We start from the raw sequence: 15,806 nt of genomic DNA on the forward strand, positions 1-15,806 counted from the left end.
AGCCAACAAAAAATTAAAAGTAAATATTAATTTGATATAAAATATATGTTTTTTAAAACACCCTAGTTCGCTAGTTTGAGCTGCTTAAACTAAAATTAAGTATTAATTATATATATATTTTAAAACACCTTAGGTCGCCAAGGTTGAGCTCGGACGGTGACGAGTTGACTTAAATATTAACGATGTGGGACGGTTAGCCAAAATATCATGCAAACTAAAAATGAAGATTTGACTTCGCATTAAGATTAAAATTAAAACAAAAATAACAATACTAATTTATTAAATTCAAAACTGGTGGGGGCCGCGCGAACGCAGGCCCCCTCTGCCACAAATTATGACGTAGGCTCTCCCACTTGGGGAGACCTTAAGCTAAGCGCCCCTCCGAAGTGCAATGGAGGTCACTAGCCTAGGCCACGCGCCTTCTGGATCGCGCGTCGACCCCGTCCAGGTAAGTATGTTGGTCGATCTCTCGAGTTCCCTTCTTATGCTCCCTCCCCTTGTTCGCGCTTTTCTATTCTTCCGATGTGGGATTTTCTATTTTATTAGAATGATTTGGGCCGTGGGCCTGTATTAGTGAGAGCCCAGATGTGGATATGGGAAACTCCGAGGAATTGCAGCTTTTTTAGATATTGAAGAGAGTACGGCCCATATTGGTGGAAGCCCAGTATGGATTATGAAAATATCAAATACATGTTCCCCCCCCCCTTTTTTTTTACTCATTTCCACTAATTACTATTTCCCATGAATTTTGTCTCCGTTTTCTTTTTTCCGTTCTTCTTGTCCCCATTTACATATATATATATATAATATGTATGTATATTGTGCAATTGTTAGGAGTAATATATAATTTAAAGTTAACGGAAAACTAAAAACAAAAACGAAATTCCAAGTTTTAATCACGTTTAGGATATATTAATTTATATATATAAGGATGTGATAAACGTCTAACATGGGTCATGCCTCGGAAGAATCTGCATATGAAAAAAACCTAAGATACAAACATTGGGTCAAGAAGAGACAAGAGACATGAAACCTTGGTCTGATTCCAAAGCTTCCATAAACTCTGGAACAAGACACACCTCTAAATCTATGCTTCCGCCTCCTTCCCTTCCCGGATAAGCCGACACTTTCCCGTCGAATTTATGAGAGTAACCGCTTCGAAGTGTTACCGCCTTTCCCATCCCGAACTCGCATCCGTACTTGTCGAACCTCGGTGAGCTTCCCATCATGATACTAAGCGGCTCGAAAAGCCGGTCTATGTGATAAACGTACGGAGATTTAAACCAATGATCGATCGTTTCATCAATCTTTTCGCTCGTGTGTCCGACCACCGCTCTATGCACTTTCAACGCCGCCCCTCCGAGGCCGTTCTCTAACAGATCCCCGGCTTTTGATGACGTTCTTACAGCCGAAATGCAGTTTCCAAAGTAGTTTCCCGACAAGGGTGGCTTCATTCTCGATCTATTGTTCGCAGCGACTCTGCAACTCGTCTCTTGATCAAGGGGTAACCTTCGTGCCCTCGTTACCGATCTCCACATAAACGCGGTTAACGATTGGAACGACGAAATCATTGTCGTTCCGCATTCTTGGTTTGCTTGTGATTTCAGCCTTCTGATTGTTTCTGACGAGAAATGAAACATCCTTTCCTTCAGGACCGGAGATTCGTATCTTCTGATGAATTCGTCGGGATGATTGAACGGGAGACCGAGAATAGGACCGCGCCCCTCCGGGAACCAACGTCGTAACGCGGGAGGGTTCGTGATACGGAAACCGCCGTTCTTGTCGCTTTCTTGCGCTCGGAATATCTCAGACCACGAGCTGAAGAAACTCCAGAACGAGCTTCCGTCGCCCATTGCGTGATTCATAGACAATCCAATGAATATTCCATCCACCAATTCTGTCACCTATTCAAAAAAGTTTGAGCTTTTCATCTCGAATTCGTATTCTTCTTGTAACAACACATAATGCAGTGAATCTTGATTACCTTGACCGATAAAAGACTCTGCTCATGGCCATCGTGATTGACGGCTTTGTGATGATCGAAGAAAGACTGAACGACCAAAGGAACATACTTTGATCCAAGAATGTCAGAAACGGACAAACCCGTTGTTGCGTGGATGAATCTAGCACCCGGGCTGTCGTTACAATCGACGAAAATCGAATAGCACTTCGGATTTTCCGCCTTCGAGGTCACGAGACGGCCGGCGAGAGGATAGAAATGGACGAGAGCAATGGAAAGAGAGTCTCTAAGCTTCTGCAGAAGAGTGTTCATGAACTCTGTTTCGTTGTGCGCCTCTTTTGGCTTTCGAAACAAGTGACCCTTTTGGATATATTGCACCGAAATCATCGCGAGGTCGAAATGGGACAGGTGATAAGCCTGTTTCGAGTCTTCCGGCATGGATTCGGGCTTCACAAAGCACTCGGAGACCGTTTTTACAGAAGGGGAATCCATGTTTCAGACAAGTGTAGGTCTTGTCGCTTCAAGAAAGCTCCTTCATCTAGGGATATATATATATATCATATATATCATAAATAGTTTTTTTATTGTGGGTGGAGTTTGGTCGGTCAGTAGTCTTTTTGTCACGTTTTTTTTATTATAGCCGTACAAAAATAATCATTATATATATATATATATATATATATCATTTGAGTTTAAATGTTAAATTAAATATAATAATGTTTAAATATCTTTGTAGTATAACTATTCATAAAAATAATTCCAAACAAATATTTATTTTCATAAAACATTTAAAAATTATTATATTTATTATCCCACTTTTCAATTTAAATTTGAAAATAAATATTTATGATAATAAATATTTTTATAAACATTTTAAAATTTTAGTTGAATATATGTAAATTAATAAAAAAAAATTATTGATGTCTGTTGTTTTAAATGGATATTTATTAAAATTATGCATTTTCTAAAATATTTTTTGGATATAATTTTTGGGATATATAAATTATCGAGATTGACTACATTTAAAGATATAATATTTTGGTAGGTGTGAATATATATTTCCACAAGAGTAGGTAATAAGCATATTAAAAAAGAAAACATCATTGATGACCCCAACTACTCGCCTTCTGATATATTTAAGTTCCTTTTTCCCATGCTACTCTTTTTGTTTTCTCCCATGCTCACATGTTGTGACTTTTGCCCATCCTCTTCTTTTGCATTAACAATATATATATATATATATTATTTATATTTCGGTTCTTTCGATTTTATAAAAAAAATATCAATCAGTTATTATATTATATTCGATTCGGTTCCGTTTTTTAAAATTAGATCTTTAAAAAAAAAAATTCCGGGAGGTTTTAAAATTGGTTCGGTTCCGATAAATTTAATTTTTCTAAAATTAATATTGTTTAAAAATTTTGGACGAATCTGAGAAAAATACCCAAAAGCAATCCCTCCCTTCACTATTTGGTCCTTCCCTTGTTGTATTGTATCGATCCATAAAATTTTATTGTTTTGAGAAAAAAAAAGAAGTTAAAAAGCTTATATTAGAAATAATTTCAGTAAAAGACGAAAATATTTTGGTTATCAAATGATTATGGTTTATATCCAATATACAATGAGATCAACGACATCTACCTATAAAACTTTAGATTATTATTTTTTCAGAGAGCAATTAGAGAAAAAAAATCCTAATTTTCAAATTCAAAATTAGAACAAAGGATTATTGAAATAATTGTATCACTTTTGTAAACTCAATTACTGCCGTGTCGGCAGGTAGGATAGAAACTGTATATGTCGGTGGAGTTTGGTGGGTCAATAGTCTTTTGTGCCACGTTTTTTTTATGGTTATAGTCTTAAAAAATAATCAATATATATATATATATATATATATCATTTGAATTTTGAATATTAAATTAAGTATAATAATGTTTAAATATCTTTATAATATAACTATTCATAAAAAATAATTCCAAACAAATATTTATTTTTATAAAACATTTTAAAATTATTATATTTATTATCCCATTTAAAAATTATTATGTTAAAATGATGTAATATTTTTAAAATATATTTATAATATAATTATTCATAAAAAAAATTCTCTATAAAAATACATGACAAAACTATTTGCATTTTATTAAAGATATAATGTATTCAAATAAAATATCAGTGATCTATATATATCTATCTATCTATAATACATCTCGTGAGATGTAAATACATCTAAAAGAGATCCAATTACACTTTGCAATCGCCATTCACCGAATCGTTTCAAGTCGTCGAAAAGGGAGAGTTTTCGTACGGACCAACAGCGAGATCATAAATTTCATATCCTATATAGTCATATGATATATGTGTGTATATATATATATATATATATATTTAGTCATATGATATTTGAAACTCTTGACCTAATAAATGAAAATTTCCAAGTTGGGTCAATTCATAATCGAGGTAGAGACATTATAAGCCTTATTTTCGTCATTCAAATCGCTTCTTAAAGACCGGTATTTACATGTTTGAATATTTAGTGACAATTTTTTTCCTAAAAATAGAAATTTTATTTTACGGATTCGATTAGAGACGAAATAGACAGTGAAAAGGGCAAAGGTCATATGATTTAAATCGGTTTGTCCCAATTGGTTCACTTCGTTTACATGTGTAAAAAAAAATATATAAATCGGTTTCTTTTTATTTGGATGTAACCATAAAATACTATTAGGGCCTTGAATGGTTGGAGTTTTTAGAGTTTTTAGAATCCAAAAACCAAAAAAAAATTATCATTCAAGTTTTCACAAAATTATTTTTCTTAAAAACTTGAAAAATCATTTTAGTGAAAAAATCAAAGAAAAATCAAAAGCTACTTTTTTATAGTTTTCAAATACTGTAGAATCCAAAAACCAAAATCCAAAAACTAAAACTAAAAACCCAAAATAAAACTCATCCACATCCAAAGCCTAGATCATTCAAGGATTTAACTCGTAAATCGTATTATCTTCTGATGCTTTTGAAAGTTTTTTTTATAATCCGAAAATTTATTAGGCCTTAGACCCAACTATATCTCCCAAGTAGGGGTATAAAACGGACGAGACCGGTCCGATTCGTTCTGATCTCGAAAAATTTTAGTCCAGTCCAGTCCAACCCATTTTTTAGCGAGCTAAAAATATATTAGTTCAACCCATATCGTTTTAGTTCATGAGCTAAACGAGTAAGTCTTCAAGCCAAATATATAAATTTAAAAAATAAAATTTTAATACTAACAAATATTAAAACTAATTTTAATATTTAAAATATAATTAAAAAATAAAATTTTAAACAAAAACAAACTAAATATGTAATAAAAATATAATTTGTATGTAAAAATATATAAAAATATATAAAAATATAAAAATATAAAAAAAAATTATCTTTTTTTCTGATCCTTGAGCCAATTCGACTCGTGACGAACTGGCTCTCCATGAATCTGACTCGTGATGGACCGGCTCAGAAAAATATGGGTCGGTTCGTGAGTTGGTCCGCGATCTGCGGCTCGTTTTAAACCCACACTCCCAAGTGAATGAATGTCCTTCCCACGTGAAAGATAATTTTTAAAATGTTGTGACCAAAGCTTTAAGAATATCATCAATAGAATATTAGATTTTAAAATTAGTATATATGAAAATACCGTTAATGAAAATATCAAGAGTTCTCTTAAAATAAAATAAAAAACCGTAAGATAGAGAGAAAACTTTGATCACAAAAGAACATTAGCTATATGACCAGAATAAGGTTTTTTGAGAGAAAGATGTCTTTTGTTTTTTAAGAGGAATAATTGTTTTTTTTTTATTATGTGAAAATAAACATTTAAGATTAGGCTTCAATATTAGAGGGATATCCAACGGCGGAATTAATATGATGATCGATTTATCATTATATATATATTTTTTTATAATAATGCATTTATATCGTTTGCGATATAATATTTGTTGTCTTGTTCCTTGTGACCCAATATATAGTCTACTGAATTTTTAATATTATAACCAAAGCGAATCGAATCGAATTTATTTTGGTTACAATTTTGATTAGATATAAGGCATCCGATTTAAAATTAAACAAATGTTTGGTATCGAATTTTCAAAACCCAATATCCAAATTACCATTAACCGATTAAACCGAATCAGACTGTTTGTTCATCTTTGATATTCAATTGGGCCATTGGAAAAGTGCCTTTTCCCTAATATAAATGTAAAATTTTCTTATTTCTATTTTAAAATATTCAAATTTTACGCATCGGCTTAAAATGGATTATTTGGGCCGAAGTCGTTCAACCATATGGCCCGCACACCATCGCCAATAACTGTTTCAATAATTTATTATGTCTTCGAAAAAAAATTTAGAAGGGAACCAAATTAGATTTGGTTGCAACCATAAAACACTGAAAAAACCTATTAAATTAAAAAGTACAAATTGAAAAACGATTACAACATAATTAATTATAAAATATTAAAGTATACATAAAAAATTATAATTATAATTATAATAACAATAACAATAATAATAAAATAAATAATAAATAATTACAAATAAAAGTAACATTTCCCGACAAAGGATGGGTAGGGGCCGCGCGGACGCAGGCCCCCTCTGCCACAAATTATGACGTAGGCTCTCCCGCTTGGGGAGACCTTAGGCTAAGCGCCCCTCCGAAGTGCAATGGAGGTCACTAGCCTAGGCCACGCGCCTTCCAGATCGCGCGTCGACCCCGTCCAGGTAAGTATGTTGTTTGGTGCCTGGAGCTCACTTCTTATGCTCCCCTCTCCTTGTTTGAATCTTGCTATTTTCCCGATGTGGGATATCCATTTTGTGACGAACTTGGGCCATGGGCCTACATTGGCCAAAGCCCATGTATGGATTTGGAAAATATCAAATATATGCGTTTCTCTGAAATGGTAACGTTCTTCCTTTCATCGTCTACTTACTGTTGTGGCAAAAATTGGACATTCATAAACAAAAAATATTTTATTCGAAAACTAATCAAAGTGAGATCCGATCTTTTACATGAAATACACACGAAGATAAATTTTAATAAAACGAGTATCCTCCGAATATATTAAAATTTTACCCTTTATTTTAATTTTATTTTCAGTTATGAAGTTACCTTTCTTTTAATAAATAAGAGAAGAGTTTAACTATAACTAAACAAATTTTGGAAAAAAATATTGAATGAAATACAAATATCAAAATATTTTGAATAAAGGATTGTTGTAATTTTGTACATTTTGAAATTTTAGCCCTTTGAGGTCTAGAATTAGAATCGTTGCTGGAAAAAAAAAACACTAGACGCATCGCTGTTGGAATGGAACCTCACTATTACATACATATAAATAATAAAAATTATTATTATTATTATTATTTATTTTGAGATGGTAATTATTAATTTTTATTTTAGATAGATACATATTAATTCAAATTTAATAATTTGTCTTTAATTTATTTTAAAATTTGATGTGGTTAAGGATATCAAATCTAAAGAGAGCAATTTAAATGATACTCATTAGAGTAATAAATGTTCATTTTAACGTTAGTAATTATTTTTCATAACTAAAAACTAATTTGTTAATCTTATAAACTAGAAATCACGTAATCTTATTTTAAAATTGGAAGGGAATTAAGGATACGAAAACAAGAAAAAAACGCACGTGATTAAACCAGAATTATGTTGGCGACGTGAATGTTATAAGCCAAAAAGAAAATTTTAATTAATCCTTTGGGCGGGGTGCGCCGGGCCCTCGCTGTAGTGCAACGCGTGGGCGACGCGCGTAGGCCCCAGCAGCAAGCTACCGGAGTGGACCCACCCCCATGAAAAATAGAGTTAATATCGTTGTGGGCCGATGGCCCACGTATCAGATATTAAACTGATAAGAACAGATACTACACTTGATCTTAGCCAAAAGGCCGAGAAAGGTATGCTTTGATTAGTCGCCCCCCTCTTCCTTTTTATTACACACTCTCTTCTCGTAAGCGTCTTTGTTTTGTCGATGTGGGATTCTGAGAAACACTTTCATGCTTCTTTAATACCATTCTCCTCTCTCCCTCAACTTGCCCATCTCTATATATCGAACTCCAATATTATACATAGATTATTAAACTAGCTTATGGTGGAACATATATATTATGAAAGAAACTAAAAAAAACAAAAACAAAAATTAAATCAAATCTATGTACTACTGAAAACGTGATGTACGATTAAATTAAATATAATATCCACCTTCAACCAAATGTGTATATATATATGTATGTATATATCCTGAATTTGTATGCAAATTCCAGTGATGGGGTAATGAACAAGTACCATCGTTTTTCTTTTCGGATTAAGCAAATGTCCCTTTGTTTTTTTAATATCTTTCAAAAATGATTTTTTTTAATTTTTTTAAAAGCTTAAATCATATAGTTTTAATTCCTGTAAATAATAAAACTTAAGGAGTTTGTGTTTTTTTTTTTTATAATTTGTCCCAAAAGAAAACGCCACTGATGAAGGACATAACCCAACTGCCCATCTCTCTGTAGAATATGAAACAAGGCTTTGCACTTGTTACTTGTTTGTTTACATTTTCTATTCACATGTTCCAATGAAAAAACATTGATGTGAAGAGGTTCATCATCGAGGTGGTCGGAAACGGGGCATCTCGAGAGCCTCGGCCACTACGGCCCTCAACGCGCCTCGACAGCACGAATGGCATCATCGGCATTTGCAAAGTTCACAAATCCAAAACATTTTGACTTTCCATCTCCATCCTTCATCACTACAATACTTGTAATGGGTCCGAAGTCACCGAAAACGTTCTTCAAATCTTGTTCAGTTGTCGACCAGGAGAGGTTCTTCACAAAAACATTATAGATTTTTTCTCCTTCTAGGGTATTTTCTCTGTCACTCCCACGAATGAACCGACCAACAAAGACTTGCTTTGCCATTTATGAGCATCCCATTCGCCTTATCAATAGCAGTTTGAGCCGACTCGTCGTCGTCAAATTGCACAAAACCGTAGCCTTTAAACTCCCCGGATGAGTCAGCAGCGATCTTGCAGGAAAGAATGTTTCCAAATGAAGAAAACATATCATACAATTCTTTGCTCTCAATGGACCTATCCAGATTTTGCACAGCCAGAACAGGTGAAGATCTCGATCAGGAGAGAGTGTCGAAAGAAACAAAAAAACCCGAAACGAAAAGGGAAGATAAATGTGAAAAATCATAGAAAATTGCAAAAGAAGAAAGAAAGTATACCTTGACGAAGAGATTTCCAGCACCACTCTGAAGAAGATTGTAATCTTGATGAGAGTACATGAACCTGATCGGCTTATTGTTCAACGGAGTGAAATTCACAACATCAACCGCCTTAGCAGCTGCATTAAAGTAACAATGAAATGAGAAGACAATACCAAGAAAACCAAGAAATTGTCAAAACGACCAAGAATTCGCCATCAGATGCATCAAAGTTCAGAACTTTTCCATCTCCCATAATGCCCAGAGACCCTTTCCATCTCCAGAACCATTCAATCAACCAAAACTTCACATTGGCGGCTTCAGAAACAACAAATCAAAGCAGAAATAGAGAACCCAATTGCTGAGTCGATGAAAAAACGAATCATCTTGAGGATTTCCGAAGCTGACAAAGGCATAACCAAGCGACCCTCTCCCCCTGCAAACCCTAACCGACACGACCGAGCCGACTTGGCCGAAGAAGTCGAAGAGTTGCGCCTCCGTCACACTCGTGTCGAGATCGCCAACGTAAAGCGACGGGATAGTGTCAGATGAACTCGCTGACAACGGAATCCGCGCCATTTCCAAATGCCCAGAGCAAAAGACCGAAATTCTCGGAAAGATTCATCCTTTCTTGAAGAGTTTTTTCTTCTTGATAACTCTCTACTCGTCGGGAAAAAAAAAATCAAATTCCTAGAGAGAGAAAACTTGGATCTTGAAGGCGGTTTTCCTTTCTTTTTTCTGGGATTTTTTTTCCTGTCAATTGGATTAAGGGAAAAAGATCAAATGCTTATAGTTTTTCTGTTTTTTCCCTCTTTTAAAGTATATTATGTTATTTACCTATTTCAAACTTATATTATTTAAAAAAATATATATTTGTCCCATTAATTTAAATCCATATTCCAGTTGCATTTAGTTTTACAATTTCATTCCTAACTGTGTATATACTTATATTTCATTAAATATTATATATATATATATATTCTGGAACTATAAATAAATTAGTCTAAGTATTACCTTAAATATTTTATTTTTAGTTATGAGTATTTACCAAATTAAAATTTATTCTATATGAATTACAATCTTGAACATTGAACTACTACAAAACCTCATATAATAGGGATCGTCATGGGTCGGGTACCTCCAATTTTTAGAAAACTCTGTCTCGTCTTCATTACCGTGAGTTTTATAAAAATATTATCTCAGTTTTGGCTTCATAAAATCCAGGTACTTGTAGCTCGGGTTTAATGAGATTATCGGTCTTGTATTTACGGGTATCCGAATCCATACGACTTATAAAATTTTGAACTATAAAATGATAGATATAGAAAATACAAATGAAAGAAGTCAAAGTATAAAGAGAAAAGTTCACGATGAAGAAGAGAGATGAGTAAAATTTGGAGAGATGAATGGTTGATTCGGTTGCATAGAATGAGATTTAGAATGGTAAAATTTTTGTATAGAAATGTTTAGAACATAAAAAAATTAAACTAAAATAAAAGTATTTTAATAAATAATAAGAATAATTTAGATAAAAATATTAAGAATATAAAGTATATTTTATATTTTTAACAAATAATACCGGATAAGAGGTATCCTCGGGTTTACGGGTTAAAACATGTTTGAAATTTTAGAATAGTATTACATCATCGAAATAGAAGTTCCACCAATCTTAATTATTTCAACAGCTTATATGGTAGGGGCCGCGCGAACGCAGGCCCCCTCTGCCACAAATTATGACGTAGGCTCTCCCACTTGGGGAGACCTTAGGCTAAGCGCCCTTCCTAAGTGCAATGGAAGTCACTAGCCTAGGCCACACGCCTTCGTGATCGCGCGTCGACCCCGTCCAGGTAAGTATGTTGTCCGATCTCTCGAGCTCCTATCTTATGCTCCCCTCTCCTTGTTTGCGTCTTTCTATACTTCCGATGTGGGATCTGTTTTTTCTTTTAGAATGATTTGGGCCGTGGGCCATAAAAGATTAGCGGAGGCCCATGAACCGTTAGGTCTTAATTTTTATTTGTTTGGACCCGTCACATTTTGGTTTACAACTAAGATTTTCGAATTTTTACTCATTTCAACATTGATTTATATAAATATGAGATATATGTCAATTAGATGTGGTTTGGGTTTATGAAATTGATGATAGGAATAAGAATTAAATGAAAAATTTTTGGTCATGGACTTAAATCTTTTTGGCTCCTCTTTCTCAAGATCGGGGATAATCTCACGAATCTTTGGCTTGGAAACATGTATTTTATGGGAATGAATATTGATGCCATCTAACTTAAAGATCCATTTAAAAGTATTTATACACAATCACATTCACTATCATATTTCAACCTAATTCGAAGTTTGATGTCAATGTTAGTGGTGTTCATTCCCTAGTTAAATATCGATTATCGACTGTTGAAATCGAATAAAAATTCTATCCGACAAAATAACCGATTATAGAAGTTGACGATATTTTTGATTCAATATAAAATATTAGACTGAATATTTTGGAGATCCACGGATATAATTGTATAGCAAACTCTAACAAAGTTCCACTAATTAAGATTTAAACGATGGAGCAGCAGATAATAACTCTATAAATGAACAAATTCCTATTACCTACACTAAAATATCTGAAGCACAGCATCGTTAAAATTTTACATTTAAACTGACGAAATAGATAAATTAGTTTTTATTCAGGCGTTCGAGAGGTTTGAGACTAATTTTCTGTATTTAATACAAACATTAAATGATTAGTTATTAATTAATTAATTAAAATTAATAATTAAGTAATATATTAAGATTTAAGAAAAATCAAATTCCATTTTTGGGCGGGGTGCGCCAGGCAACGCGTGGGCGACGCAAGTGAGCCCCGGCAGCAAGCTACCGGAGTGGGCCCACCCCCATAAAAAATAGAGTTAATATCGTTGTGGGCCGATGGCCCACGTATCAGATATTAAACTGATAAGAACAGATACTACACTTGATCTTAGCCAAAAGGCCGAGAAAGGTATGCTTTGTTACGCCGACGCCTCTTCCTTTTTATTACACGCTCCCTTCTTCTATATACCTTCATTTTGTCGATGTGGGATTTTCCATTTTATAACAAGCCCCCTTTCCCAACCTCTCTTATCTTTGTCGATGTGGGATTGTCTTTCCTTTCTGTCACTTCTATACCTATGGTTCCAATATTTATAGAAAATATACTACTCATCCTTTGTAGAAATATGAAATAACACTTTGATCTATATATACTCCGATTATATTTTCTATTTACCAATGTAAAAAACATGTACCTATGAACATTTTCTATTTACCGATTATATTTTCTGTTTACCAATGAACATGATTCAAAATGTAATTCCAAAAAAAAAAAATCGAAGATGTGATCTCTCTCTTCACTCGGAAACTTCATCAGATTCGTCGGCACGCCTAAGACACTCGATAGCCTCGGCCACTTTGTCCCTCAACGCGTCCGGTGACTCGAGCAGGTGCAGAACCGCGGTCTGGTCCATCTCAAGAAGCATTCCCGTCACTTTATCCGTTCTCTCGCTCTCTAACCGCTCCACCAAATAATACAGTCTATTACCGAGCATCTATCGAAAACAACTCAACGCAGTCGGAGCGAGTAGAAAAAAGTTGAAACCCGAAAAAAAAGAATCCGAACATGTCTATAACTAACTCGAAACAAACAAACAAGAACTAACCTCCCTTTGCTCCTCGGGAGATGCATTGGCGAGGGCTAAGGCCAAAGATTCTTCTTGGAAAGAGTCACGTGATGTTTCGGGAGCGGGAGATTCTGCCGGGTTGAGAGCAGGAGGGTAATAATGATGAAGCGTCTGCAAGCGGTTATTATCAAATGGGAAAATTGCTATCCAACCAAAACCCGAAAACGAACGGGGACATGTCTAACTTGAAAGAAAACAGACATGAAAAGTCATCGACAGAAACTAACCTCCCTTTGATCCACAAGAGACACATTACTAAAGGCCGAGCCCAAAGCTTGTACCTCGGAAATGGGCGTCGGACCACCACCTGACCAAATCCATTGGACTTGTCCAACTTGCTGTTGCGGATAACCAAATCCCACCTAACATGAAACACTCCAACTCGTCACAAACAGAGACGAAAGCCCATAACTTTACATGCCAAATGCAGAGAAAAAGACCCTTCAAGCATGTTTAGTTTGATAGATACTTTGATCGGAAAACCAAAGTGTATGGAAGGTAAAGAGCAATTACTTGTGGATGAATCGTAGCAGGAACTTGCCCATACGAAGCATCAGACGGGTATATGGGGGTCCAAGTATAAGCTGAAGAAGGCAAAGCCATAGGTCTCATCTGTGAAAACTGAGCCTGCATATATCCGCACAGCCGAAAACTTAAAAAGGGTTTTCTTCTCTTTTCCCGAAAGAAAAACGCAGCATAAAATTACCCGACAATCTCTTGCTAAAAAACCAAGACGAAGATAAACTTTTGCATATGAATATGACCTGAGCATTGTCAGCATCTTTCTTGGGAATTTGCTCAAACTTAGATCTGAGTTCTTGCTCTCTTTCAGACTTCTCCAGGGCCTTTTCCACGTACCAAACCCTTTCATCGAACTTCTTCCCGTTAAGTGCCTCAACAGCACGAATGGCATCATCTCCATTTTCAAAGTTCACAAATCCAAAACCCTTTGACTTTCCATCTCCATGCCTCATCACTACGGTTCTTGTAATGTGTCCGTACTCACCAAAAATGTTCTTCAAATCTTCTTCAGTAGTTGATTCAAAGAGGTTCTTCACAATAACATTACAGAATTTTGAAGTGTTTTCTCTCTCGTTCCTAGGAATGCACCGACAAATAAAAACTTGCTTGTCATTCATGAGCATCCCATTCAACTTATCTATAGCAGCTTGAGCCGATTCATCATTGTCGAATTGCACGAATCCATAGCCTTTAGATTCCCCAGATGAATCACAGGCGACCTTGCAGGAAACAACGTTGCCGAAGAAAGAAAATGTATCATACAATGCCCTGTTGTCAATGGACTTCTCCAGATTCTGCACGGCCAGAACAGATGAAGACCAAGATCTCGATCAACGAGAGAATCACGAAAAAAAATGGAAAATGAAAAAGAAGGTACCTTGATAAAAATATTTCCAGTACAACTATTGAGACGACTGGGATCATGATAAGAGTACATGATCCTGATTGGTTTATTGTTCAAAAGAGTGAAATTCAAAACCGTCATTGCCCTAGCAGCTGCAATTAAGGAGAAAAATTCGATATTGGGTTGAAAGAAAATGCCAAGAATTTGAGGACCCATCTCGAGTAAGAAACAGATTCAGTGATTTCAATGGCCTCCACTATCAAAACATTCAAGAATTCACCATCAAATGCATCAAAGTTCAGAACATTTTCCACCACCACCCCCCATAACTCAAAATTCACTATAACATCACCACTGAATGCCAATAATTTGAGGACCCATCTCGAGGAATAAACAGATTCAGTGATTTCAATAGCTTCCAATGTCAAAACATTCAAGAACTCACCATCAAATGCATCAAAGTTCTGAACTTTTCCATCTCCCATAACTCAAAATTCACAGTAACATTAGTCTGACTAATGCCCAGTTGCTCGAGTTTCAAGAAATTGTATAAGAACCCAAGAACTCATCATCAAAATTCAGACCCTTTCCATCTCCAGAACCATTCAATCAGCCATAACTTCACATGGGCAGTTTCAGAAACAGCCAATCGAGCAAGAAATGTGGAACCCAATTGCTAAGTCGATGAAAAAACTAACCATCCTGGGGATCACTGAAGTTGACAAAGCCATATCCAAGCGACCTCGTCATGTCGATGTCCGTGCAAACCCTAACCGACGAGACCGAGCCGACTTGGCTGAAGAGGTGGAGGAGTTGTTCTGCCGTGACAGTCGGGTCGAGATCGCCTACGTAAAGCGACGAAGCCATTTCCAAACACCCAGGGGAAAAAAGACCGAAATTCCTCGGAAAAATTCAACCTTGATTGAACTTTTTTTTTCCCTGAATAGTTTTTCTACTCGTCCGGAAAAAAAAATCAAACTCCAGAGAGATAAAACTTGATTCTTGAAGGGTTTTTCTTTTTTCAGCTTTCTTGGAACAATAGAAGAACCGAAGTTTTCTCGGGAATTTAAGAAAAAAGATCAAATTTTTATATTTTTTTTTTGGAGGTTAATGGAAGCGTTGAAATATTATTTTGATGGGAAAAAGTGTGAAATTAATATTGTCAGAATACAAAGAAAGTGTTTTTTCCAACAATTGCAGTGCTTTTTTTTACCTTATGTTATTTTATTTACCTATTTCAAATTTTATCTTATTTCGAAAAAATAAGTAGGTACGTCCCAACAAATTTCTTATTTATAGAATTTATTTTCAAATTTGCATATATTTATCTTTCATTTACCATTATATTATATATATATATATATATATGGGGTAATCGCATAAAAATATCCGAATTTTTACAAAAATCTCAAATAAATATCCGAACTATAATATTGTCGTATAAATACCTGAACTTTTCAAAACTCTCACATAAATATTCAAACTTTTAAATTTTTTCCAAATCAAACAAACGCAACTGCT

General features: G+C 34.8%; 3 protein-coding genes across 9 annotated transcripts; all 3 read right to left on the minus strand.

Moving 5' to 3' along the window:
• Positions 1-957: 957 nt before the first annotated feature.
• LOC104820492 (uncharacterized acetyltransferase At3g50280-like) lies at positions 958-2,477 on the minus strand. The gene is made up of 2 exons (XM_010550938.1): positions 1,985-2,477; positions 958-1,904 (listed from the first exon to the last, which is right to left on the minus strand). The coding sequence occupies exons 1-2, from the start codon at positions 2,450-2,452 to the stop codon at positions 1,008-1,010; spliced, it is 1,365 nt and encodes a 454-aa protein (XP_010549240.1). The 5' UTR covers positions 2,453-2,477; the 3' UTR covers positions 958-1,007.
• Positions 2,478-8,471: 5,994 nt separating this feature from the next.
• LOC104820491 (polyadenylate-binding protein 2-like) lies at positions 8,472-9,915 on the minus strand. Of its 2 annotated transcripts, XM_010550937.1 has the most exons (3): positions 9,445-9,915; positions 9,225-9,343; positions 8,472-9,020 (listed from the first exon to the last, which is right to left on the minus strand). In XM_010550937.1, the coding sequence occupies exons 1-3, from the start codon at positions 9,491-9,493 to the stop codon at positions 8,871-8,873; spliced, it is 318 nt and encodes a 105-aa protein (XP_010549239.1). In that variant the 5' UTR covers positions 9,494-9,915; the 3' UTR covers positions 8,472-8,870. The 2 variants fall into 2 exon arrangements, 1 of the variants encoding a protein (XP_010549239.1); XR_772932.1 differs by having other exon boundaries at positions 8,472-9,084; positions 9,225-9,915.
• A 2,532-nt stretch (positions 9,916-12,447) lies between these two features.
• On the minus strand, positions 12,448-15,301 carry LOC104820493 (polyadenylate-binding protein 8-like). Of its 6 annotated transcripts, none has more exons than XM_010550939.2 (7): positions 14,984-15,301; positions 14,319-14,437; positions 13,684-14,235; positions 13,433-13,546; positions 13,147-13,281; positions 12,899-13,030; positions 12,448-12,787 (listed from the first exon to the last, which is right to left on the minus strand). In XM_010550939.2, the coding sequence occupies exons 1-7, from the start codon at positions 15,150-15,152 to the stop codon at positions 12,590-12,592; spliced, it is 1,419 nt and encodes a 472-aa protein (XP_010549241.1). In that variant the 5' UTR covers positions 15,153-15,301; the 3' UTR covers positions 12,448-12,589. The 6 variants fall into 6 exon arrangements, with proteins under 6 accessions (XP_010549241.1, XP_010549244.1, XP_010549245.1 ...); XM_010550941.2 differs by having other exon boundaries at positions 12,636-12,747; XM_010550945.2 differs by having other exon boundaries at positions 12,659-12,747; positions 12,899-12,990.
• Positions 15,302-15,806: the final 505 nt, after the last annotated feature.

Source organism: Tarenaya hassleriana, unplaced genomic scaffold (assembly GCF_000463585.1).
Source record: "Tarenaya hassleriana unplaced genomic scaffold, ASM46358v1 Cleome31, whole genome shotgun sequence".
NCBI classification, from domain to species: Eukaryota; Viridiplantae; Streptophyta; class Magnoliopsida; order Brassicales; family Cleomaceae; genus Tarenaya; species Tarenaya hassleriana.

What these genes read in the sequence shown, in the direction of transcription:
- LOC104820491 (XM_010550937.1), bottom strand. Translation starts at nt 9,493, where the DNA reads ATGGTTCTGGAGATGGAAAGGGTCTCTGGGCATTATGGGAGATGGAAA. An exon ending in GCATTATGGGAGATGGAAAA is followed by an intron (nt 9,344 to 9,444) that starts GTTCTGAACTTT and finishes ACTTTAATGCAG; the next exon opens with CTGCTAAGGCGGTTGATGTT. An exon ending in CTGGAAATCTCTTCGTCAAG is followed by an intron (nt 9,021 to 9,224) that starts GTATACTTTCTT and finishes CTTTCCTGCAAG; the next exon opens with ATCGCTGCTGACTCATCCGG.
- LOC104820492 (XM_010550938.1), bottom strand. Translation starts at nt 2,452, where the DNA reads ATGGATTCCCCTTCTGTAAAAACGGTCTCCGAGTGCTTTGTGAAGCCC. An exon ending in AGAGTCTTTTATCGGTCAAG is followed by an intron (nt 1,905 to 1,984) that starts GTAATCAAGATT and finishes TTTTTTGAATAG; the next exon opens with GTGACAGAATTGGTGGATGG.
- LOC104820493 (XM_010550939.2), bottom strand. Translation starts at nt 15,152, where the DNA reads ATGGCTTCGTCGCTTTACGTAGGCGATCTCGACCCGACTGTCACGGCA. An exon ending in CTGGAAATATTTTTATCAAG is followed by an intron (nt 14,236 to 14,318) that starts GTACCTTCTTTT and finishes CTGGCCGTGCAG; the next exon opens with AATCTGGAGAAGTCCATTGA. An exon ending in CTCTTGTGGATCAAAGGGAG is followed by an intron (nt 13,031 to 13,146) that starts GTTAGTTTCTGT and finishes AACCGCTTGCAG; the next exon opens with ACGCTTCATCATTATTACCC.